At 38.9% G+C, this 25,008-nt stretch overlaps 1 protein-coding gene across 1 annotated transcript in view; it reads right to left on the reverse strand.

Annotated features, from left to right (window-relative positions):
* Window positions 1–25,008, reverse strand: part of DNAH11 (dynein axonemal heavy chain 11) — a 305,641-nt gene that overhangs the window by 120,597 nt on the left and 160,036 nt on the right. The window contains exons 46-54 of the mRNA XM_069462413.1: window positions 20,658–20,862; window positions 17,772–17,937; window positions 16,975–17,077; window positions 14,399–14,638; window positions 12,410–12,571; window positions 12,032–12,225; window positions 8,581–8,743; window positions 7,507–7,630; window positions 6,941–7,083 (exon numbers count right to left, since the gene is read on the reverse strand). Of these exons, the coding sequence (XP_069318514.1) occupies window positions 6,941–7,083; window positions 7,507–7,630; window positions 8,581–8,743; window positions 12,032–12,225; window positions 12,410–12,571; window positions 14,399–14,638; window positions 16,975–17,077; window positions 17,772–17,937; window positions 20,658–20,862 (1,500 nt within the window). The remainder of the gene's footprint in view (window positions 1–6,940; window positions 7,084–7,506; window positions 7,631–8,580; window positions 8,744–12,031; window positions 12,226–12,409; window positions 12,572–14,398; window positions 14,639–16,974; window positions 17,078–17,771; window positions 17,938–20,657; window positions 20,863–25,008) is intronic.

Consider the following 25,008-nt stretch of genomic DNA (forward strand, 5'->3'; position numbering starts at 1 on the left):
TGTGGAGATTCTCAGGTTCCCTAGATGTGATACAGTGTGAGCCAAGAGCAAATCACCCAGCCTGTCTGTCACCAGACTCCGGATATGAATTGCTCTCTCTTCCATTCAAGAAGGAAGAGGAAGAGGAAAGAAGCCTAAATGGACCTACAGAAAAAATACTACGAAATCAAGGAAGATTTTAAAAAGCATCCTGCATATTGAAAAGAAGATAATTCGTCTGAAGTTGATTTACTATAGGAACCTGAAGCAAAGAAGAAAAACTTTCATGGCCCTCTCAAGTGGCTGGAAGGAAAGGAAATAATAGAAATCCTTATTAAGAGAACAGGCCAAGATGAAGGAAGGGGATAAAAGAAGGGGGTTTAAATGAGAACAGATATGGTAAACCGCAACACCTCTTCCTAACAATATTTAAAAATTAAAGCTATCCCAAGCCAATGTTTCATCCTATACTTAATGAGGAAAGCCAATAGCATCTAATTAAAATAAAAAATAAGATAAAGATGTCCACTATAGTCACTTAGAAGTTTTGAATGTTGTTCAGAAAGTATGGCTATCATAAAATACAGAGAAGTGGTGATTATTAAAAAGGAGAAATAAGAATTCAAATTGACCTACTGTTTACTCAGCAAATTGTGAAAAACAAAATGTAAAAGCTACTAGAATTAATGAGTGTTCAATGAATTGGCTGGTAAAACACATAAATACATATCCACCCATCCCTCTTTCCTTCCATCTAATAGCTTTCTTACATGTCCACAATGATCAGTTAGAAACTTGGTAGGAGTGAAAACTTCCATAATATTGAGAAAAGAACTTAATGAAAAATGTATAAAATGAATATGAAGATAATTAGTTGCTTTATCAAAGGTCAGTTAAAGACATTTTGACTACAGGAAGAGATGTGCTACATTCGTGGAGGAGGTCAATTATGATAAAGATGCTAATCTTTCCCACATTCATTAACAAATTTTAGGCAATTCTAATAATTCCCAACAGGATTAGTGGAACTCAGCAAAGTGATTTTAAAGTTCATGCAGAATAAAAATGGGTAAGAACATCAAAGGAAAAAGAGAATATTAAGAAAGAATTCACAATTTCAGGAAATAAACCTTAAGTTATAATAAAGAAAACAGTGTAGGTGAATGAATGGAAATATTCAATATTATAAATATACCCATTATCCCCAAATCAGTCTATTGTTATTAGATTTTTAAAAAAATGTCAAATTGATTTCATAGTTAATCTGAAAAGTTAAAGATGCAAATAGTTAAGTAAATGTAGAAAAGGAAAGGGATTTTGCTCCACTAGATTCCAGAATACACGACAGAGCTACAGTAAACAAAGCAGAGTGGCATTTGTGCTGGCATAAGGGAACAGATTAATGGGACACAATAAAGAGCCCCAAAATAGAACCCCACATATGTAGGCATTTAATATATGAGACAGGTAGCATTTCAAGTCAGTGGTGCAAGAGAGATTATATAATAAATGGTGTTGGGATTATCAAGGAGTAGAAAAGTAGAAAAACTACCTTATATTCTACACAAAAATCCAAGGCTGAACATTACAAATATCATAAATTAAAGAAAATTCAGAATAATATTTTTATAATGATGCACTATAAAAATGTTTCTTAAAAAAGCCTGAACACACAAAAGCCATACAGGAAAAATCTGACATTTTTAATTCATATGAATTTAAAACAGAGGCATCATAAAGTTAGCAGAATTATGATAAACTTTGATAAAAATGGTAACATGTAAAATAGAAAAGGATGTCATGGACATGTATTAATCACTATACAGGGAACTCGTATAAATTTAACAAAAATTTTTAATAAACCAGTAGGAAATTTGGCAAAGGGTATAAGTGGATAAAGCCTATTTTATATAGTTATTTAGAATAAAAAGTACATTTGAGTTAAAAAGTTCACCCTATATACCAAATTCTTGAATCATTTGATTTTATTTTCTGTGAAAGCATTCTAATCAAAAAGGCAACAAGGAAGGTAATTAAAGAAAACAGTGTGAGATGTGACCAAAAAATGTTTAGTTTTGAATATATACTTTGAATGTGTTTATATACACTCAGAAAGCTGGGAGAAAAATACCAATATGTTATCTCTAGACAATATAATTAAGGTCAGTTTAAAATTTTTTTTCATGTGGCTCTGTACTTTTAAATTCCTAAATGCACATATATTTTTTATATTATCAGAAATGGATCTCTCTGTGTATATGTAAATAGAAAGATATATATAGAGAGAGACAGATATCTAAAGTCTTGGGAAAGAATCAGGTGCTGCTACATTAATCAAGTGTCCTTTGCCCTATAGCATCAGACGGCCAGGAAAGAAAACAAGAAAAAAGTTATTCAGTTAACTAAAGTCCACAGGAGAGAAGAGGAAAGAGCTATATGCTCTAGTTGTAAGACAAGAACTGTATAGGAAAAGATGCACGTATACAAATGAAGGAGAGAAGGCATTTGGCATTGTTATTCATCAGCTTATTTGAGGCAATCCAAGGACACACATCTGATCATCGTTAATGGGAACTGCCCTGTGGGATTCAGAGGTCACGTTTTGTATGCCAACAGGTTCTCACTGTCCCTGCATTCCAAATGGGAACCGACGCTGGGTGGTGAGCATGGGTAATGGGGTGGCAACTTCACATCATTTAGCCTGACCTGCCAGGTGTGCTCACCAACTCCTCTAACACATTTAGCTTCCCACGTTGCTCAGCTTGGAATACACGCAAAGGAGATACGGGCTCGTCAGAAATTCTCAGTCTTTAGTACACGCTGGTGAATAGTATGATGTCTGAAACTAACACAGAGTAATTTGGAATTCTATTTTAAAATTCCAAGGATTTGGTGGTAATATATATGAACTAAAAAGAAAGAAGCTGCCATTTTCAGGCTAAAGGACATCCCATTTTTTGCCATAATAGTGCTCCCTCAGGGTAAAGAGGTCATGGCACTGACCGTTAACCTTTCTCATGATGCATCAAACTAAGTGACAAGGCCAAAATGGGTCAGAAGTGGGATCCCTTCTTCTGAGGGAGATATTTTCTATTCCTCCTTAGCATTAAAAACAAAACAAAACAAAACAACCTCCTACTCATTTTAGTAGGGAAGAGATATTCAATTAATAGTCTTGTGACAATGGGGAAAACATGATCCATATCTCACTCCCAAATAAATTCCAGCTTGTACTGAGTTAAATAATAAAAATGAGACTATAAAAAGGATTAAACAATAGACATGAATATAAAACTGATATTCATGTAAGACCTGCCTACACATAGATTCAAAGAAAACACACGAAGGAAAAGACTGATGGATGTAAAAATATAAAAATGCAAAACTTCTGTATATCATTTTATATTATATGAATATTAGTAAGTCCAAGAAGAAAACCATATAATTATCTCAATAGATGCTGAAAAGGAATTTACTAGGTAGGTACTTCTTTTGACAAGATATATATCCTGAACAAAAGCCAACATAAGACATAACAGTGAAACCATTAGAAACATCCCCCTTAAAGTAACAATCAAGACAAAACTCCTACTATCACTATTATTATTTAACATCGTTCTGCAGTATCTACCAGCACAATGAAGGATGAGAATAGATAACATAGAATAGTAGGAAAGACAAAATATCTTCACCTATAAGTTATATGATATCAATCAACTACTAGAAACTATAAGAAAAGCAGTAATGTAGCTGGTTATGAAATTAAAAATCAATATCCCTATGTACAAATAACATACCATTACCAAACTTTATGAAAGAAATATTCCTTCTATAAAAGTGGTAAGACTTTATGTCATAAAGATTAAATTCTCTGTAATATAAAATAAGCATTCAGTGTGATTTCAATCAATATTAAAATAGTTCTTAGAATTTGACAAAATGATTCTAATGCTTATCCAGACATATAAACATGTGAGAATAACTAGGAAAAATCTGACAAGAAAGAGCAACTGGAAATCAAAATATATAATAAAGCTTTACTAATTTACACAATGCAATGCTCGGATCAGTAGTAGAGAGATTTAGCAAGAAAAGAGAAGAGAGAATTTGTAAATAGACCCAATTAATATGGCTTTTTGGCAAGTACTAAAGGTCGTACTTGAAACTGGTAAGGGAGAAATACATGATGTTGAGATAAAAAGATAGCTTTTTCAGAAAAATAACCTGCAACCTCTCAGCTCACTCTTCACCGTATATAATAAGAAATATATTCCAGAGGTAGTAAAGTTTTAAACATAGAGCCTAAAAGCATATAGGCATTGAAATAACTGATATTGTTGCTTTTTAAACTATTCCAAAATCCATTTCCAATTTAACTCATAAAGGCAATGTGTCAAAATCAAATATTCCTACCCCCTCTATCCCCCCAGACTGTCTGGAAGCTGGAGGCAGTCGTGGCCAGTAAGACATCAGCTTAGGGTTTTGAGGGGAAACTTAGGTTTCCCGATACAGATAGCTTCCAGGTCCTCTTCCCCATCTTTTCTCCTGCCTGGAATACAAACCTACTGTCTGTGATCAGTAGGCAAAGGCCTCAGGATGAAAGCTGGCAGAAAGGAAGACGAGAAGAACATCTCTTCCAAGAGGTCTCTAAGGATGTTATAGAGCCAGTCTGCACTTACTGATGTAAGAGGCTTTAAGAAACTATTCGCTGGATTTTCTCATTTGTAGCCCAACTGAGATCCAACTGCTTCTAGTGAAGATAATCTTGGAGAGCAAAGTATTTTTCTAAACTTGCAAGAAACCCCTAATATATAAACCTTAAAAAATGAAAGTTATAAATCAATAAACAAACATGCACCATATGTACATTTCAAAGACAAACGAACAGGGAAAATATGAGACACATCTATAAGGCTAATTGCTTATATACACAGAACTCTTATAAACAAAAAGATGCAGAATTCAACAGAAAATTGGGCCCTTTATGACTTAACCTCAGAATCACTCAGCATCACTCCGCCACACTTGTACAGTCATAAGCCCACCCAGATTCAAGGAGAGGGGAGCCAGATGCCTCCTTGACAGTAAGAAGAGCATCAGATAATTTGCAGGGATGTTTTAGAACCACTAGCTGTAGCTACTGAACCTACCACTTCCTCTTCTAGGAATTGATCCTGTAGAAGCAAGCAGAGTTGAGCATAAACGATGTATGTAAAGGATGCTCATTTGAGCATTGTTTGTTGTATAACAATGGCTCTCAAATTTTAGCATGCCTCCAAATCACCTGGAGGTCTTGCTAAAACATTTCTAGGTGCCACCCACAGAGCTCCTGATTCAGGAAGTCTAGAGTAGGGCTGAAGAATTTATATTTTTTAAATGTTTCTAGGTGATGTAGATTCAGACAGATGAGAAACAGACTCGGAGAACCACTGATTTATAACATTACCACCTCAAATTTTATTATTGTACTTGCTTTGCCATTCCATAAAGAAAATTTGATTCAAATATACCACACTGGCACAGGAAGAAATCCCTGGTCTTGTTACTACCTGGTAAATCTATTCTTAGGCACATTTTTGATGGGGAGAAAACTCTTCGAGCAATTGAACCTTAAGTTTTAACCTCAGCCCAGAATTGCTTGGGAAGATTATTGCAAAATTTGAAATAGTAGAATATTAGAAAAACTTAGTTACTCTGCTCTTTAACCTCTAAGTATAGGTATATTTATGGCCAACGCCAACCCCCATCTCCTTTCCTTAAACACTCCTGGCTCTGTAGCCACCACAGAGCCTGTTACTGACTTCACAGGCATAGCAATACTAGAAGATGTAGCAAAAGTATTGGCTTTTCTAGGTTACTAACCATTTCTATACTAGGAAGCCTGAATTTTCCCTGACAGCATTCTTAAATTGTCTTCCTGCCATGAGTTTGGAGATGTTTTTTGTTTTCTAATGACACTTGACCTTTACTGATGCTGTTATTTGGTTAATTTATATCCCCATGTAATACACTAAAGCAGTGGTCCCCAAACTTTTTGCCATCAGGGACCAGTTTCACGGAAGACAAGTTTTCCATGGACTGGGGGTGGGTGGGTGAGAGGAGCTCAGGCGGTGATGCAAGTGATGGGGAGCAGCTGTAAATACAGATGAAGCTTTGCTCGCCTGTTGCTCGCCTCCTGCTGTGTGGCCCCATTCCTAACAGGCCACAGACCCATGCCAGTGCACAACACAGGGGTTGGGGACCACAGCACTAAAGCATAGAGCAGCCTGTGGGGAAGAACATCAGGTTAATCCTTCAGAACATTCTAAATTACTTTCCCTGAAGTACTGACATCACAGTCACTTCCTTAATTCAAAACTCTCCCCACTGCTCACTTCATGAGTTACAAACTCCTAACCTCTTCCCAATTAACTTTTCCAGACTTATCGACCTCATTCTCCCTACAAGTGATCTACGTTCCAGGTCTTTCAAGGTATCTCAGGTTTCTCCAAATATGTACTATACAGTCAGTCCACTCTTGCATAAGTTCTATTTCCCGGCCCCGTGAATTCTGATCCATGCTTGACATGCGGCGCGTCACTTTCTCCAGGATGTCCTGCTCCAGTCGGGAAGGATGCTTCACTCCTCTGCAATCCCACAGCACTATTTACATTTGTCTTGTACGACAGTTATACCTGTGATGTCTCCTGCCTCCTATAACAGTGTAAGCTCCTTGAGGACAGAGATCACGTGCAGCTCAACCGAGGACCGCACACGCATTCAGCATGATGCGTTGTAGGAGCTCAGCATCACGGGAGAATTTAGCAAGGCACACCCCAGACACAGGCATGTAAAAATGCCCATGTCCTTTCCAAATGAATCACTCAAATTCAAACTCATAATATGAAACCTGAAATAGAGCCATATCATAGTTCCAACAGCAGGTTTTAAATAATATGCAAATAAAGCAAGTGTTTCTTACTTTGAGCTGTAGTCGTACCCTGGCCAGAAAAAATTTCCAACAATTTTCTCTGGAGTCCACCATGCCCAGACCACGAACTTCATTATGAATTCCAGAAATTATCTTGTCCACATCTTCATCACTGAACAGATCTGGGATTTCTCCTGCCCCCCAAAGGAATGAGAATTACTGAAGGATCGTTTCCATTTCAATTTTAGATATGACTTTTTAATGTTCAAAATGCTTTATAAGTCAAAATTCAGCTTAAATGATGAGTTTGAAATCAGAAATGCCATTTTTTTTTCTTTTTGCATTTATAAGGCACACAACACATTAAGGACAAGCGACAATGAACACACCTACTAAACCCGTACATGTAGGAATAACATTTACTTCCGTGGAGGCCTTCTCATCCGTAAGCAGACTAAGAAAGCAATACACCTCAAATTAGTTAGGTTTATAGGTTTCTCCCCAAAGACTCCCCAGCAAACATCTCAAAGACAAATTATCTCTCCTTAAAGTTCACTGAAACTACAGATAATTTGTCATTGGGGAAGATCTTTCAAGGAATGTGTTGGTTTAATCACCTGATGCCAGCAAGTCATTAATCAGCACAAGAAAGCTCTCATCTAGAACCTGGGCATCTGTCAGCAGGAACACAGTGGGCATGTTCTTGGCTCCAGTTCTGATGTACAAATTGGCAAGATCTACCTGTAAGGAAAGGAGGCCATCATTCATGCTTTGCTGAAATGCTGATGTGGCGTTGGGAGTGTGCGTGTGAGCGCTGGGAAGAAATGAGTAACTATCACACTATAGCAGCATGGGGTGCCTTTCCTCTGTTTCCATATTCTTTCCTCTCAGGGACCCAGGGAAAGGGGAAAACAGCATGACATCACCTCCTTTTCTGGAACATAATGATGAGTGTCATGTTTGTGGCTTAATGGAGCATAGGGATGAAAATAGGCTGCTGGTGAAAAACTCCCTTGTAACAGAGTGAAAATGAATTCAGTGATGCCTTTGTCAAGCAACACAGCAAAGGGAAGTCTTCCGTTCATTCCAACAATTGTCTATTGCACTGAAAATGGTTTTCCTTTATTTATTTGGTTAGTAACATTACAAGCAAGTGATTTTTCTAATTCAAAACGGCACTTGCCACAAACTATCAGGACCATTTTGTAAGTACCATTGTGATTAAAAAGCAAAATTTTAAAAATATGTGCGAGTTTCTTGAATTTCCTATTCTCATTGCATTTTATTCTCATATTCTTATCTGAGGTGGAAGAAATTCTATTTGTACTTGCAAAGAAAGCATCTTCCCCCACCCCACCCCCCGCATCTGTCATATAGGAACACTAATAATGATGAGTATCAGGTTTGGTTAATGCAAAGTAATATATTTGTGTAGTCAAGTATTTAATAAAGTATTTTCTGAGCCAGGTTTATATGTTATTAAACCTATAAAAATCTATAGGAATTTATTATTAATAATTTGATCCTAAAGACAAAACAGCCAAAGGTAAATAACTGCTCCAAAGACCCTCCCTCTCCCGCAACAGCCTTGGGGAGGCCTTGGCCAAATCCGGAGTCACGGCTGACATGGGTGCTTACGCTTTATCCACCAGACAGAAGGGTTAGAAGTACTGCCTAGCTCAGTTACTCACCCGAAGTTCTTGGATTCCGTAGCCTTCAGTAAGAGTGACCTGAAAGACCTCCAGGCTGCAGATGTAAGCTGCCAGCCTAGATAAGCTCTGCTTGCCGCTGCCCCCCACTCCAACCAGGAGGGCGCAACCCCGAGGGGTTCGTAAGATCCGGCTGATGCGACACCTGGTGAAAGAAGGAGCAAGCCCACAGCAGCATGAAATCTAAAGTGCCCCGGGGCTGTGTGTATGTTGTTTATTTTTAAAATAAATATTTAGAGACTAATTTCCAATTTTTATTGGAAACCTTTAGTCCTTGTTCACATGTTTCCCCAAACAGATGCAGCCTGCATCTTTGCCCTGGAACCATGTGCCTAACAAACCTTCCTGTGCTAATAATATTTTGGACTCTCTTATGGCTTATTACTCACCACCAAAATTCAAAAAAGAAAATATACACAAGGCCTTGTGTCTAAACGTCAAGATTTTTTGATTAACAGGAAAGATCCCAATTCTCCATCAGCATCCAAGTAGGAGGATATCCAAGGGGGAATGTCGTTGTGCCAGAAATCTTTGCTGTGGAATCACTTTGGAAAAATTGGATTTGTTTAGACTAACACATATCTCCATGTGATTTACTTTGTAGAGTAAACACTTACTTGCCTCTTAATATGATTTTTACTTCCTTCACACTAAAGCCTTCCTTGTTCCCATACCATTCTAGGATAATTTACTGAAGCCATTCAGCACCATAAAGTTAAATTTCTAGCAAGGCCAACTAATTCCTTGTTTTATAGTATCCAAGAGATTCTGAATGCTTAATCTATTGATGTTACTGCTACATTTTATAGTTATGAATAAATTGGCTCTAACATTAGAAAATATGGGTTCAGTTGAAGAAATAGGTCTAATTGTTATAAATATTAAGAAAACTGGTCAGACGTGGTGGCTCAGGCCTGTAATCCTAGCATTCTGGGAGGCTGAGGCGGGAGGATCGCTTGAGGTCAGGAGTTCGAGACCAGCCTCAGCAATAGAGAAACCCTGTCTCTACTCAAAAAATAGAAAGAAATTAGCCGAGTAACTAAAAATAGAAAAAATTAGGTGGGTGTGGTGGTGCATGCCTGTAGTCCGAGCTACTCAGGAGGCTGAGGCAGGAGGATCTCTTAAGCCCAGGAGTTTGAGGTTGCTGTGAGCTAGGCTGACGCCATAGCACTCTAGCACAGGCAACAGAGCAAGACTGTCTCAAAATAAAAAAAAATAAAAAAATAAATTAAGAAAACAACAAAGCAAAATCTAAGGAGATAGATACCCAAATGCCAAAAGTTCCATGCCATTGTGTTTGTTGCAGGTTGCTTTTCTGAAATGAACTTAAACTTCAGGCCCTGAATGAGCCACATAGATGTTTTTTTTTTCTTTTCTTTTCTTTTTTTAAAGTAGAGATTTCAAAATAAATAAATAAATAAATAAAGTTAGGGTCACTTATACTAGGACCAGCCTCTGTGGACATTTCCTGAAAACCTTCAATAAGTGAAAACACAGGTTATTCTTACAAGCTCAGTCATCTCATTAAATTTTACTTTACATAACCACACAACAAAACCATCTTGGGGAAAGCTATAAACGGACTCTGACATGAGAGAAACCCCAAGCTGTAAAGCAGGGTTTTCATTTCATTTTAATGTATGCTTTGAGGTTTCTGCCTCACAAGATTCTCTAAGTGGCAAAGTCCCTTTCTACACCACTCAAGGACACGCTCCTAAATCACCCCTGATGCTGAGTAAACCAGCTTCTAGCTGATAATCCCTGATCAAAGAAGCAGCCTTACCTTTCAGCCACGGAGAATTCCACGCTGAGGGATCACATGGAAAACTCTTTCCCTCGGTGTCCGTGGGGGAGAAGCCCGAGCCCCAGAGTACACACAGTCAGGGTATTTTAACCCACCCCGAGACAGTGGCGCTAACAATTCTTCTAATGTCACGGTCATGGATTCCAACTAACACTTCCTTTGTCTATTACTCAGAGGAAGCGTCACAACTACAAAGGGATCAATAAAACTATCAATACTTAGTAGGCTTGTAACAAGCAATGACTGGGAGGACTCCAAAATTTCCCTAGGCTCTGGGGCTAAACAGTTTAAAGAGTAATTCTTCTAAAAATTGAACTCTTCACATTTTTTCCCTCTGTTTAGATTCCCGTCTTTCCTCCTTTTTGTTTTTAATGATGATGATTTCTTTGTCTTTTTTTTTTCTTTTTAAGAAACCTTTGCCCATTTTCACTGATTAGAAAGGCCCATGAGAGGTGATGGTAGCTCGGACTGGAAAGCAGTACTGGATGCAAAGATGCGATCGACTTCTACACGGCAGTGGCAACAGTGAGCTCTTTAGACTGTACGACACGCCGTGTCATCCCCACGCTAAAATCCATCTGACGGCTCCTCACTGCACTTAGAATAAAATCAGGACTCCTGACTCCGCTTACAAGGAAACATCCTGCCTAAGGAAGGTCAGTTCCTGCCTTGCTACACCTGTCATATGTTTCTCTGTGCTGTGGCCACCCTGATCCTCTTTCTGTTTCTCAAACATTCCAGCCTGGGGGCCACATGGAATCTGCCCTCTGTGTAAAACGTGCTTCCTCCATATCTTTCCATACCTAGCTCTTGCTTATCATTTAGGTCTCACTTTAAATGTCACCTCTTCACATAGATGCCCAGTCTGTCCTTGGAATACACATAGTTTATTTCTCAGAATCAACCTATTTAATCCTCAGCATGACACATCACCTTCCGACATTTTTCTTATTGGCTTGCTTATCTGTTCGTGTCTTTAGAATGCCTGCATCACTAACACATAAGGTTGATTAGAGAAGGGACTGGACTATGTCGTTTGCTGCTGTGTCTCAGCACCCAGAACAATGTCTCCCTGGATGTGGGCTGCAGAAAGCATGGTCTGTGCACTGCACAAGGTACCCAGTTGAGGCAGTGAGCAACAGCTGTGTCAGCCAAGCTCTACCTGAGGATAGGTACTTTTTCTAATTTTCTGCCAAGAAAACATGTCTTTTCCTCCCCCTTTCTTCTAATTTGCCCAAAGGTACCAAAAAGGCTGGCAATGTTCCTATCTGGCACTCGGTAGACCCTCAACAAAACCTGCTAATCACTTGCTTAATCACTGAAAATCAGTTTGATTCCTGTCTTTGCCACTTACAAACTATGTGATTTAGAACAAGTCGTTTATATTTCTCTTTCTTAATATTTAAGTGAAATAATGGATGTGATGGTACTTTGTAAAGTAGTATGCCTATGTAAGACATTATTAAATTGTGATGTAATTAATAGCAACCCTTTTATCTTTTTATATTATATGACAATGTATAAGACTGGGAGAGTTCAGAGTGCTCCGTATGATCTATTGAAAAATAACAATTGTGGATACCAGTCATTCTTAGTTTGGTGAAAAAGCATCACGACTGGTCAACTCACACATGTTGCATGGCATCTTCAAATAACACCAGGTGCATGGTAGCATTTAGTTCGTTGTAGTTGTCTAAGGCTTCTGTAAGAATCGTCTTCAGCACTTCCCAGTCCTTCACTGGCATGTAACGTGGGTCCTCCCTGCCACTAGCAAAGTGGCAATAAATGAGGGGCTGTTGAAGCAGCATACGACTGTCTACACCCTGCAGGAGGAGAAAGAGAACACGGTGTGTCAACCAGCCAGAAAGCTTCATCCGGGGGCAGCTTGTAGACTGAACTGTGAGTAGGTAGGTGGAATGTTCCTAACCACAGACCAAGCCCTTGTACACTTTGCTCATGCCCTTACCTAACTTCAGCCCCAGCGACCTCTGACATTCATACACTTACTTCAAAATATTTATAAGCAGTTTCCAATATTTTTTTCTGAAACAAATCACAATCTTCTGTGTCTATCAGTTTGTCTCCATAAACACGGGAAGATTCATGAAGCCACAGGCGTATTAAATCATTTGGACCTTTTAAACATTCAGGAGAAGCAAATAAAATTCCCTACAAGGCAAGAATTCATTCAGAAGCTGATGACATTCCAAATAAGTTTTTCTGAAACAGTTTTATAACCGTAATCTGAATTTAGTGAATTAAATTAAAAGAAATATAAATGGTAATGTGTGTGTGCATGCATGTATAAAAAGAGGTTTACCCTCTGATAAGCAGCATCTTAAAATTTTAATTTCATTACATCCATTTTTAGGAATGCATCTAAGACCATATTTCAAGAGCCAGCCCAGGAACTAAAATAGCCCAACTGAGTACTTGTGCCTGAGTTACTGAGTCCCTCCACTAGACTAAGTTTATAAAACTAAAGTACAAACAGCTAACATGAAAGCCACAAAATCATAACCTTTTACTCTAAAATCCATTGAGATCCATCAGTCTAACCCCTTCACTTCACAGATAAAGAATATGAGACCAAAAGTAAATTGCCCGAATTTGCAGTCTGTGGGTAGATCCTGGTCTAGCGCCAAAACACCGTGACTCCTGTGCCCACTCAACCCTGCCTTCGCTATCTTGGATTCATATACACCCGCTCCTCATGGAGACAGTCGACCTATCCTGGAATCAAAGGAGAACAGCAAGGGAGTCGCGGAGAATTAATCTGCAAAAGGCTAAAGAATTAGTTGGTGGCATCAAGTGCCACCGACACACTGGGTACCAAAGGTGAGCAGGTAGGTCCCGTGCCCCATTTCACCTATGGCCTCTCTCCCTTTTTCATTTAAACACTTTATTAAGCATCGTCTTTCTGGCAGGTACAATATAGGCATAAAAGGAAATGGTCCATGCTCTTAAGAAGCTATCGTCTAATGCTGTGTTATGGTTTTGGGGTAGTTGTGGAGTGATTTTGAAAAGTGGGTTATAAAAAATGTAAAGAAATTCTATGAAGTTTTCATACTTAACCATACACTATTTCTCTCACAAAAGAACTTTAAATCATAAATAACTTTCCATCTACTTTTATTGGACAGGATAGACCATATTAGCTGGATTTTTAAAAAATTCCAGACTTTCAATTCCTTCTTCAGAATTTTCTTTCTAAATCAAATATATAAACACTATCCTTTTACTAGGTAAGCAAGGTAATTTTCAATGTCAGATTAAAATGATCTAGCAATTAAAAAAATTTTAATTTCTATTAAAATATGTATAAAAATCACACATAAATGTTTTATGCAAGAGCATGACCAATTATCCCTATTATTTGGCACTCAAATAAAATAAGCACTCACTGACTCGATCACTCACTCAATCCATTGAGACAGTCCAGACTTCTACCTTTGCTTCCATTGCTAGGTTACTGTGTGCCATGATCTGAATGGCCCCTGCAATGTAAGTGCTGAAACTTAAATAACCAATGTAATAGTGTTAAGAGATGGGGCCTTTAGGAGGTGATTAAGTCATGAGGGTGGTGTGACCCTATAAAAGAGGTGCTAGCCATTTGCCCCTTTTGCCTTCTGTCCCTTTGCCATGGGAGGACGCAGCACTCAAGGCGCCATCTTGGAAGCAGAGACCAGACTCTCACCAGACACCAAACCTGCCTCCACAACTGTGACGAATAAATTTCCATTATTAATGAATTACCTAGTCTTAGGTATTTTGTTACAGCAGCACAAATGGAGAAGACACTGTATGACCTGAGGAGAACCACTATTCTTATTGATAAAATGGAAATAATAAACCTCACAGAGAAGTTTATGAGTATAAAATGAAAGAAGGCATATAAAAGTATGTAAGTTAAGCTAAGTTCTATAAATGAACACCATTAATAGTACTATAATTATTGCTCTACTCAAAAGGCATAAAGCGGAGCAGTCAAGGTACCTGGAAGATGTTAGATAGGTCTCTCAGATTAAAGACGTAGTGGAATTTAATAGCGGTGGGTAAAAAGCTACGCGTCATCATCTCGTGGAATGCTATTGTTGCCTGGATCAGAGTGGGGCCACTCCTGAGGACTGATGGACCACATGCTTGCTGCTGGAAGTGGAAACTAAAGATTTGGCCATAGATGGTGTTTAGCGCATCTAGGGACGGAAAGTTGAATGCAAACACTGTGAAATGTCTCTGAAAAGAAAAACAAATACAAGAACATAAAATAGGGATTATAACTGTACCATAAAATTGTAGAAAACAGCCTGATTTTTTCACTCCTCCCTGTATCTGGGCCCACTCGCATGTAACATGTTAGTGCTTTCCACCTGATTCTGGGCTTCACCATGTGACTTGCTTGAGCCAACAAAGTCAGGGGGAAATGACAATGTCCTAGTTAGGTTGGAGGCTTGTGTGTTTGCACTTGCTCTGCTAAACCTTTGACTTTGTCATGAACTCTACAAGTTGCTGAAGGATAAGATACACATAAAACAGAGTCCCACAGTCCCTATCACTCAGCCAAAGCCACGCTAGGTTAGTCCAGCCCCACACTCACAAACAAACCCAGCCAAGATCAGCAGCCACTTAGCTCACTCCCAGCTGACTCCAGATAAGCAACCACCATATGCTGTTTTTGTATGTTGGTGGTGTGTTGTTGTTATTATTAAAAAGCTTATATGCACACACAAAACCCTACACACAAGTGTTTACAGCAGCTTTACTCTTAATTGCCAAAACTTGCATGCAACCAAGATGTAATTCAATAGGTGAGTGGATAAATAAACTGTGGTACATTTGTACAATGACTATTATTCAGTGATAAAAAGAAATGAGCTATTAAGCCACAAAAAAAAAAAAAAAAACCATGGAGGAACCTTAAATAGATATTACTAAGCTAAGTTAAAAATACCAATCTGAAAAGGTTACACATATATGATCCCAACTGTGACATTCTGAAAAAGGCAATTATGAAGACAGTAAAAAGATCAGTACATTATCCAGAATACATAGAGAACTCCTAAAACTCCACAAGAAAACCAAATTCAAAAATGGGCAAAAGGGCTGGGTGTGGTGGCTCACACCTATAATCCCAGGACTTTGGGAGGCTGAGGCGGGAGGATTGTTGGAGGCCAGGAGTTTGAGACAAACCTGAGCAACAAAGTGAGACCCCATCTCTATAAAAAATAAGAAAAATTAGTCAGGAATAATGGTGTACATCTTCAATCCTAGCTACTCAGGAGGGTGAGGCAGGAAGATTATTTGAGCCCAGGAGTTTAAGGCTGCAGTGAGCTATGATCACACCACTGCAGTCCAGACTGGGCAACAGATCAAGACCCTGTCTCAACAACAACAACAACAACAACAAACAAAATGGGCTAAAGCCTTGAATAGACATTTCTCCAAAGAAGATATAAAAATAGCCAAAAGCACATAAAAAGATGCTCAACATCACTAATCATTAGGGAGATGCAAATGAAAACTACAATGAGATACCACCTCATACCCATTGGCATGACTACCATCAACAACAAAAACAGAAAATAAATGTTTGTAAGGATGTGGAGAAATTAGAACGCTTTGTGCACTGTTGGTGGGAATAAAATATGGTACAACTGTCATGGAAAATAGTATGGTGGTTCCTCAAAAAATTAAAAATAGAATTCCCAAAAGAACGGCTAAGGAAAATGTGCTACATACATGTAATAGAATATGATTCAATGTTAAATAGGAAATAAATTCTTAAATATACTACACCATGGATGAAACTTAGGGACATTATTCTCAGTGAAATAAGTCAGTCACAAAAAGAATAATACTGTATGATTCCACTTATATGAGGTACTTAGAACAGTCAAAATCATAGAGAAAGAAAGCATAATGATGGTTGCCAGGGGTGGGGGCAAGAGAGGATGGGGAGTCATTGCTAATGGGTTATAGAGTTTCAGATTCACAAGGTGAAAAGAGTTATGGAGATGGATGGTGGTGATGGCTGCACAATGCTATGAATGTATTTAATACCACTGAACTGTACACCTAAAATGGTTAAGGTGGTAAATTTTATGTAATACGTATTTTACCACAATAAAAAAAATTGAAAAACAAAAGATCAGTTGTTGCCAGGGATTCAGAGGAGAGGGAGGGAGAGAGGAACAGAAGAGCACAGGGATTTTGGCAGCAGTGAAACTACTCTGTATGATGTTATAATGGCGGATACTTACCATGATAGATTTGTCAAAACCCATAGAATGTACAATACAAAGAATGAACTCCAATGTAATCTCTCAACTTCAGTTAATAGTAAGGAACCAATATTGGTTCATCAATTATAACAGATACAAGATGTTAATATCAGGATAAAACGAAGTGGGGTGGAGGAGTGAGAGAGTATATGAGAAGTCTCTGTAGTTTTGGCTCATTTTGTTGTAAACTTAAAACTAAACTACAAAAATGAAGTCTAGTAATTAAAGAAAAAATCTTATATACCACGAATCAAGACCTACGATTTTTGAGAGTAGTACTCAACACCCTACCTGTAGTCTAGGATTGACCATGAAACTGCCCACCATTGGGTTCATGCAGGCGACATACTGACAGTTGTGGATTTCTTTAAGCATCGCCTTCTGTCTATCATACCTGAAAGACAGAAAACAGAACCTTAAATCCCAAACCTGGAATGACAAAACAACAGAATCTAGCAGTTCATAAAGGACTTCATCACAAATTGTCTCCTTATCTTTACAATGGCTCTGCTGAGGTTGACCTTGTTAGCCTCACCTGAGAGACATCAAAACTGAAGCTCAGAAAACCAAAAGTGACATAGCTCCTTTGACACCAAAATCAAGACCTGGAGCTGAATCAATATAAACAATCACTGCTAACTGATTCTCATGGAACTCTTATTTCTGGCTAGAAAATATTATCTTCCTCACAGCAAGACTCCATGGACGGGCTGGGACTCTCCCTGAAGTTAATGCCAGGGACTACAGACTGCACTGCCCAGATATTTCCAAATATTTACATCCCCCAGAATAAGGTTAAGCTTCTCTTAAATAATTTAGAGTGAGCTGATTCTTAAAGAGGACATGATTTCTGGACAGTCTTCATGTTCCTAGGATACTTTTCAATCCAATCTTCCAAATTCACAAGGGAAACTACTCCATTTAATGTGAGGAAAAGGGATACACAACACAGTAAACCCAGAAAGGTATTACTGAAAATGTTCCTCAGAAGAATAAGAAATTGGGGATAATTATATTTAAAAATGTTTATCCATAATAATAATGATAATCAAATCTTGGTGGAGAATAAGATACACGGAATTGCTTACCAATGTCCATAATCAATATGCTGTCGGATCAGGGTGTGAGGCTGAACAGTGCCATATAAGTCCACTTCAGGCATGTTCATGTCATCAATAAAATAAACCAACTTCTTGTTTCCTCCTGGACCATAGTTACGACCAGCTTTTTTCTCTAGAGATTTCTCAAGAATTTCTGAAATAAATATATAATTCTGTCCACCAATCACTAATAGAATGTAAACTTTCTTTCCTTAGCCCTTTTTTCCTTAATTCTTCCTCTCTTCTGTTGATTACAGCCACACCGTCAAATGTCACCTGTTCACAGGTTAAGACACCAGCAATGTATCTCCGGCCACCTCCTCCTACGTCATGCTCTACTGCCAACCTCCCTCCTGTTGCCAGAGGTCACTCCACCTCTTCTTCTCTGGAGACCTCAATCTATGCAGCATGACATCACACTGCCCATCACGACTGAGACAATGCCATGGCTCATCTGAGCACTTTCCTCCTCTGTACCTGCTCTGATTTATGCCCCATGCTAGTCCAGCCACCGCCTGGCCTCCCTCTCCATTGCTTTGGCAGGAATATCTTAGAGCAGCTCAAGGAAGCCCCCCACGCCTCTCTTCTTAGACCACCGGAGTGCAGAAGCACAAGGGCAAGTATATGTAGACACTATCTGTGTATACGTAAAGTTACCTTTCTTCATGTGCCTATGTGACTTTGTGTTGATATGTTTCAGAGAGTGTCATGGGTGTTGAAAACACTGAACAGTATATATCTGACACATAGTATCTAATTACTTATTGACTCTCCAGACTATAAATACCTTGAGGCCAGGGAACTACCTCATAGTCATTGCTGCATTTTTGATGAGGACAACAACAAATAAGTAATTTGTTAAATGAACCAATGAATACGGGAATGAATGAATGAACAAAGAAGTATACAATGAATAAATAAACACTTTTCCAAGCAGCAGACCCATGTTTCCAAATGCTCGCTGGACGTCAGCTCCTACTAGCCACTGGCACCCAGATGTTTGGCCAACACTAAATCCACTTCTTTCCAAACTCTGTTGAGCATCATGTCTTCCCCACTCACAATCTGCCTCTTTCCATTTGTCTCTGAGCTCCTGCTTATGGAGTTAATGCTCTCCAAGTCAGCCAGATGCAAGGACTCCCAGGAATCTCACTCTCCAAGCTTCATGTCCGCCTAACCACAGTCTGTAAGTGGTACCTCATGTCATTTGCTTATGTTCCCAACTTGCCACCTCCCTTTCTGCAGCTTTAGTCCAGAGCCACATTATGCTCATCTAGTGCACTACTTGGGGACTGGTCTCCCCACCTCAGACCTCTCTTCCCAAAAGACAGCTCATATCTTCCCAGTTCCTTGCTCCCCATCAAGCAAGGTGGCTCACCACTTCCTACCAAATGACATATAGTCCCCTCAGCTTGTATCTCAGCATTCCCTACCAACAGGGTGATCAACTATCCCAGGTTGCCTGGAGCTGTCCCAGTTTTAATACTAAAAGTCCCATGTCTCAGAAAATTCCTTGACCTTTGGCAGACTAGACAGCTGGTCACTCTAACTGCAGTATAACCCCAACCCAGCACCTCAGCCTTTTCCCTGTCTTCTACCTGATCACTATGCTTCAGTCTTTGCAGAGATGCCACTCACTGAATGTGTCCCACAATTTTCTCTCTTCCATGTCTTTGCTTAAGCTAATCCTTCTATCCTAATCTTCTTCTTGGCCCATTTAACACCCCATCTTAAATGTTTGAAATCCTAACTTTCTTTCAAAGTACCCTGACACCTACAGCTCTTTCAATGCTAACAGGCCATCACTAAATCTTATTCATGACTGTATTCTTTTTAGAAATTAGCAAAATACACCCCCATCATCATCAAGCCAATTTGTTCAGCTACCGAATTGTAGCCTCATCTTCCATTCATATCATAAAGGGAGTCTTTTCTTCATGACTATGAGTGAAAAACATACCCCATGCAATGCCTAAGAAAAAGTAGATAAATAATATGTATTTGATGGAGAAATGAATGAAATAATGCTGAGCTGGTTTTCTGACTGTTCCATTCAAAAGACCAGTAAGCCAAACTGATTGAAAAAGAGATTACAGAAAAATCACTATTGGCTGAGTTACTGATGTCAGTGGACAAGAAAATTTATTGTTAAGTCTTCAGTGATAGAGCTAACAAAACAACAACACACACTTACACACACACATATATATATACCCCATGAACCCAAATTCAGGGCAACTCAACAGTTTTAATAAATGACTAGACAATAGAGTGTTTTGCTGTCCCCATAATGGAACCCCATTCCCCTATTACAGTGATAGGCCTTCCCATGTCAGCTCGTTATCACCTCCTTTCTACTTGCCAGGCCTACTTTGGTTGCCCTTCCTAACTCTAGGAGTGCCCCAAGTCTGTGTGGTTCTTTTGATTACAATGATACAGTTATTCAATAGCTCAAAATTATTCTCATAGTTCTTTTAGGATTTAATTAATGGCTCATGGTCCATCATTTCCTCAATACAGTTTTAATAAATTTCTCCCAAGTTAACCCCTTACTTGAAAAAGTAACCAGAGCATCCTTCCTTGAGTATACTCTTAAATTGCCAGGGCTACATGCAATTAATTAAAGGTAACCAAATGGTTTTGAAGCAACATGATGAACACCATGAACATAAATTCTTACTGTTCTAATGAGTAATAACCCAAATAAAGCCATGAGAGATATAAAAAGCCCAACCACAACAATATTTAAACCAAGTATATTTATCCAGGATGATAAGTACAAAATTATGTGAAGCCTAAGCAAAAATCTCTAAATCCTAGGGAACGGTATTAGCCCAGCCTTGTTACTGGAATACAAACAGGAGAAGCACTTACTTTGCAGAGATGCAGATGTTGTGTAGTAGTTGAAAGGCACACGGGATACTATGTAATCCTCAGAGAGACTTGCCAGTGTGTCACCTACAAAGACTGTTTTTCCCACTCCCGCATTGCCTACTAGCATTACTGGTCGTCCTTTCTCAAGCAATAGCTCCATGAAATATCTAAGACGAGTTGTCTCTGATGTATGAACCAGAACTGTCTGGGGGAAAACCGTAGAATGAGACAAAAGTCAGAGAGAGGCGCATTCCTAAATTTTATATCTGACCCAACATAGTCAGCTTAGAATTGAGAAACAAAGAATTTTTAGCTCAAGTTAACACCCAGTAGGAGAGATTCCACCTAGTTTTGAACTGGCAGAGTTCACATATGGTAGCTTGAGGAGAGCAATTGGATAATACCATCAAAGCGTCATAGCATAACCAACAGATTTATCTTTCCCAAATTAAGTACTTGCCCATAAGGTTCCTTATCCCAGAATACCTACTTTCTGCCCAACCTGGTGTTAGGCGTGAAAGGGAATATAGCAGACATATAAGAAATAGTCCATTACTTTTCAGGAGTTGACAAAACCATTTGAAAAGTCAAGCCACACACAAATGAGAATTGGGACCAACACCTTGGCTTGGTTAGATTAAATGGCAAAATGATTCAGCATAATCCATGGCAAAGGAGTTCAGTGTAGGGAGAGACTGGTTTAGGGAAAAATAGTGGCTTTTAAGTAGAATATTCACAAATCCAAAGCACCTTTGAAATTTATTATGCATTACTTTGTGTTAAAAATTAAAGCTTAATTTTTATGTTTTAAAAATTGCTATTTTATTTATATGCCATATTGCTTCACAAAGAATGTGAAGTGGCTTACAGAAATACAATAAAGAACACAAATAAATAAAAACCAGACTCAGGCAACACAGATTAAAATGTAAGATCAGGACAAGGGATAGTAGATGGAGACATGCAGGAAATAGAATTCTGCACAATGATTGCAAGCTAGTTGATCCTGGGTATTGGCGCGCACACACACACACACACACACACAAAAAGACAGTTGACAATCTGGTTGCATTTCTTGGTGCCCAAATTTAAAAAGGGGGAAAAAAACTACTTTCAGGATTCATATTGCTCATAAGAAATACATGTAAATTCTATAATGGATAAAATTCTTCTCTACCTTGTTAGCATATGCTGAACACAACTGAATATTTTACAGATCACTCAGGATGACTGCAGTGATGTGAACATTTACTCTACAACTTTGTTGTGATTCAGTGATGCCCTTAGGGCCTGTAAAGAGAGACTATTTTGCGCTACATTAAACAGTCCTAGACCACTTTAAAAAAAAAAATCAGAGCTGCATTTTGTATTTTTTCTCTTTTCTTGCTGTTAATTGTCATTATTTGAGCTTTAATTTGGCTACTGGCTCTTTTCTCCACATTGACACCAATAATTAACACTCACTGAGAGCAGAGTATGTGGTAGGTACTATGCTAAGCACTTTCCATGCGTTATGTCATAAGACACACAACAAACCTGTGAGGAGAGCTTTGTCACCCTGCTCATTTCAGAGATGGTGAAGCGAAAGCTTAGGGAGCATAAATAACTTGGCCACGGTCACAGCCAGCTAGCAAGTGGTGGCACTTGAATTCTAGATAGGTTGAACAAAAAGAGATTTCCAAATAGATAAAGCAGATGTAGCAGACGTTGCCAGCTGCCTCCCAACACTTGCGTCTCCACTCCTTCCTTTCCGACAGAGCCCTGCCTCTGCCCAAGTCCTACACCTCCTCCACACAGCCGTGTGATTTAGGAGCTCATCCTGGCTCCTGCAGGGGGGTGACCACTCATCAAAGCCAATCAGGGCAACCCCACTACCCAGAACTAAGACTGAATTAGGGAGGCACATGGCCCCGTCTGGGATTGGATGCAGGGGGCAGTCAGGGCTCCTGAGAAAGGTTTCCTTACTCTTAATAAAAAGGTATGAGAAAGTCCCTGTTTCCTCTGAGAGTGACTCGTGGGACCAGTAGAGTCTTCGTGAGACCAGAAGGAACAGCAGTCTGCAAATGCAGCCAGTGTTAAGAGGAGCAGAGCAGAAAGATGGGGAGATCAGAATCCTCAGTGACTTAACCAGAAGTCTCAGAATTAATCTGTCTTGGGGTTACCCTACCTCTGAATTCCTGTTGGTGAAATTATGAGTTTCCTCATTGTTGGGTGTTATGGATTGTACTGTGTCCTCCCAAAATCTATATATTGAAGTCCTAATCCCCAGTACCTCAGTATCTTATTTGGAAATGGGGTTGTTGCAGATAAAATGAGGTCAGACTGGAATGATGTCATAGGCTAGGCTGATGACATTATAGGGTGATAATATTGTGTTCCCCCCAACATTCTTGTGTTGAAGTCCTAACTGCTAAACCTCATAATATGATAGTATTTGGAGACAGGGCCTCTAACGAGGTGATTAAGTTAAAATGAGGCTGTTAGGGTGAGTCCTAATCCAATCTGACTGGTGTCCTTTTAACAACAGAATATTTTTTTTGTTGTTGTTTTACTAGAGACAGGGTCTTGCTCTGCCACTCAGCCTGGAACTCTTGGCCTAAGTGATCCTCCTGCCTCAGCCTCCCTAGTAGCTGGAATTGCAGGCGTGAATCACCATGCCCAACTAATATTTTTATCTTTTCAGAGACAAGGTTTACCTATGTTGCCCAGGCTAGTCTTGAACTCTTGGCCTCAAGCAATCCTCCCGCCTCAGCCTCCCAAAGTGCTGAGATTACAGGTGTGAACTGCTGTGCCTGGCCAAGGAGAGGAAATTTGTACACACAGGTAGACATCAGGGATGCACATGCACAGAAAAAAACCCACATGAGGACACAGAGAGAAGGTGGCTATTTGCAAGGCAAAAAGAAAAGCCTCAGGGAAAACCAAACTTCCAGCCTCCAGAACTGTGAGAAAATAAATTTGTGTCGTTTAAGTCATCCAGTCTGCAGTATATTGTTATGGTAACCCTAGCAAGCTAATACATACGGTAGGCCCTCAGAGGATATGTTCTAAGAACCCCCAGTGGATCTCTGAAACCACAGACTGCACCCTATACATACTCTGTTTTTTCGTATACATACATTCCTATGATGAAGTTTAATTTATAAATTAGGCACAGTAAGAGATTAATAAAATAGAACAATTATACCAATATGCCAGCATCACTACTCTTGCACTTTTTGGGGGTCATTGTTAAACAAACCAAGGATTTCTTGAACACAGGCCCTGCAGTATGCCACGGTGGATCTGATCACACAGACAGCTACTGAGTGACTAACGTGCAGGTAGCGTCACCCTCATAGATATGCTGAACAAAGGGATGATTCACATCCCGGGTGGGATTGAGTGGGATGGCGTGAGATTTCATTACGCTACTCAGAACAGTGTACAATTTAAAACTTATAAATTGCCAATTTCTGGAATTTTCCATTGAATATTTTTACTCCATGGTTGACCATGAGTAACTGAAACTTCACAAAGCAAAATGGATGGGGGGGGATGACTGCACAGATTTTTTTTTTTAACTTTTATTTGTAAATTCAGGCAACCAGTTTCCAAATGCACAAATTATTCTGCAATTTGTTTTTGAATAAACATTATATGTTTGACATCTGTTCATATTGATATGCATCAAGGTCTAGGTAATTTTTCTTACTATTGTGCAAATTTCCATCTATTAATATACTACAACTTAGTCTTCAAATTCCCTTTTTAAAATTACTGTTAGCAAGGGCAATATACATAACCTAAACTTCTGTACCCCCATAATATGCTGAAATAAAAAAATAAAATTGCTATTAGGTACAATGTGGCCATGATCTCCCTTGTACATGCAGTAAGGTTTCTCTAGGTTACACTTATAATTGGAATTTTTCGATTATAGGGCTAAAATATACTTTTCTTTTATAAAATTAATTTTAATTGCCAAAAATTATATATATTCATCATGTACAACATTATGCTTTAAAATATAGATACACTGTGGAATGGCTAAATTGAGCAAACATATACTCACAATTCACACACACTTACCATTTTTTATGGCAAGAACACTTTAAAATCTATTTGCTTAGCAATTTTCAAAACTATAATACATTGTTATTAACTATAGTCACTATGTTGTACAATAGATCTCTTGAACTTATTCCTCCTGTGTAACTGAAATTTTGTATTCTTTGACCAATATCTTCCCAACCCTCCCTGACTCCAGCCCCTGGTAACTACCTTTCTACTCTCTACTTCTATGAGTTCAACTTCTTAGATGCCACAAATAAGTGAGATCATGCGGTACTTGTCTTTCTGGGTCTGGTTT

Source organism: Eulemur rufifrons, chromosome 29 (genome assembly GCF_041146395.1).
Source record: "Eulemur rufifrons isolate Redbay chromosome 29, OSU_ERuf_1, whole genome shotgun sequence".
NCBI lineage: Eukaryota > Metazoa > Chordata > Mammalia > Primates > Lemuridae > Eulemur > Eulemur rufifrons.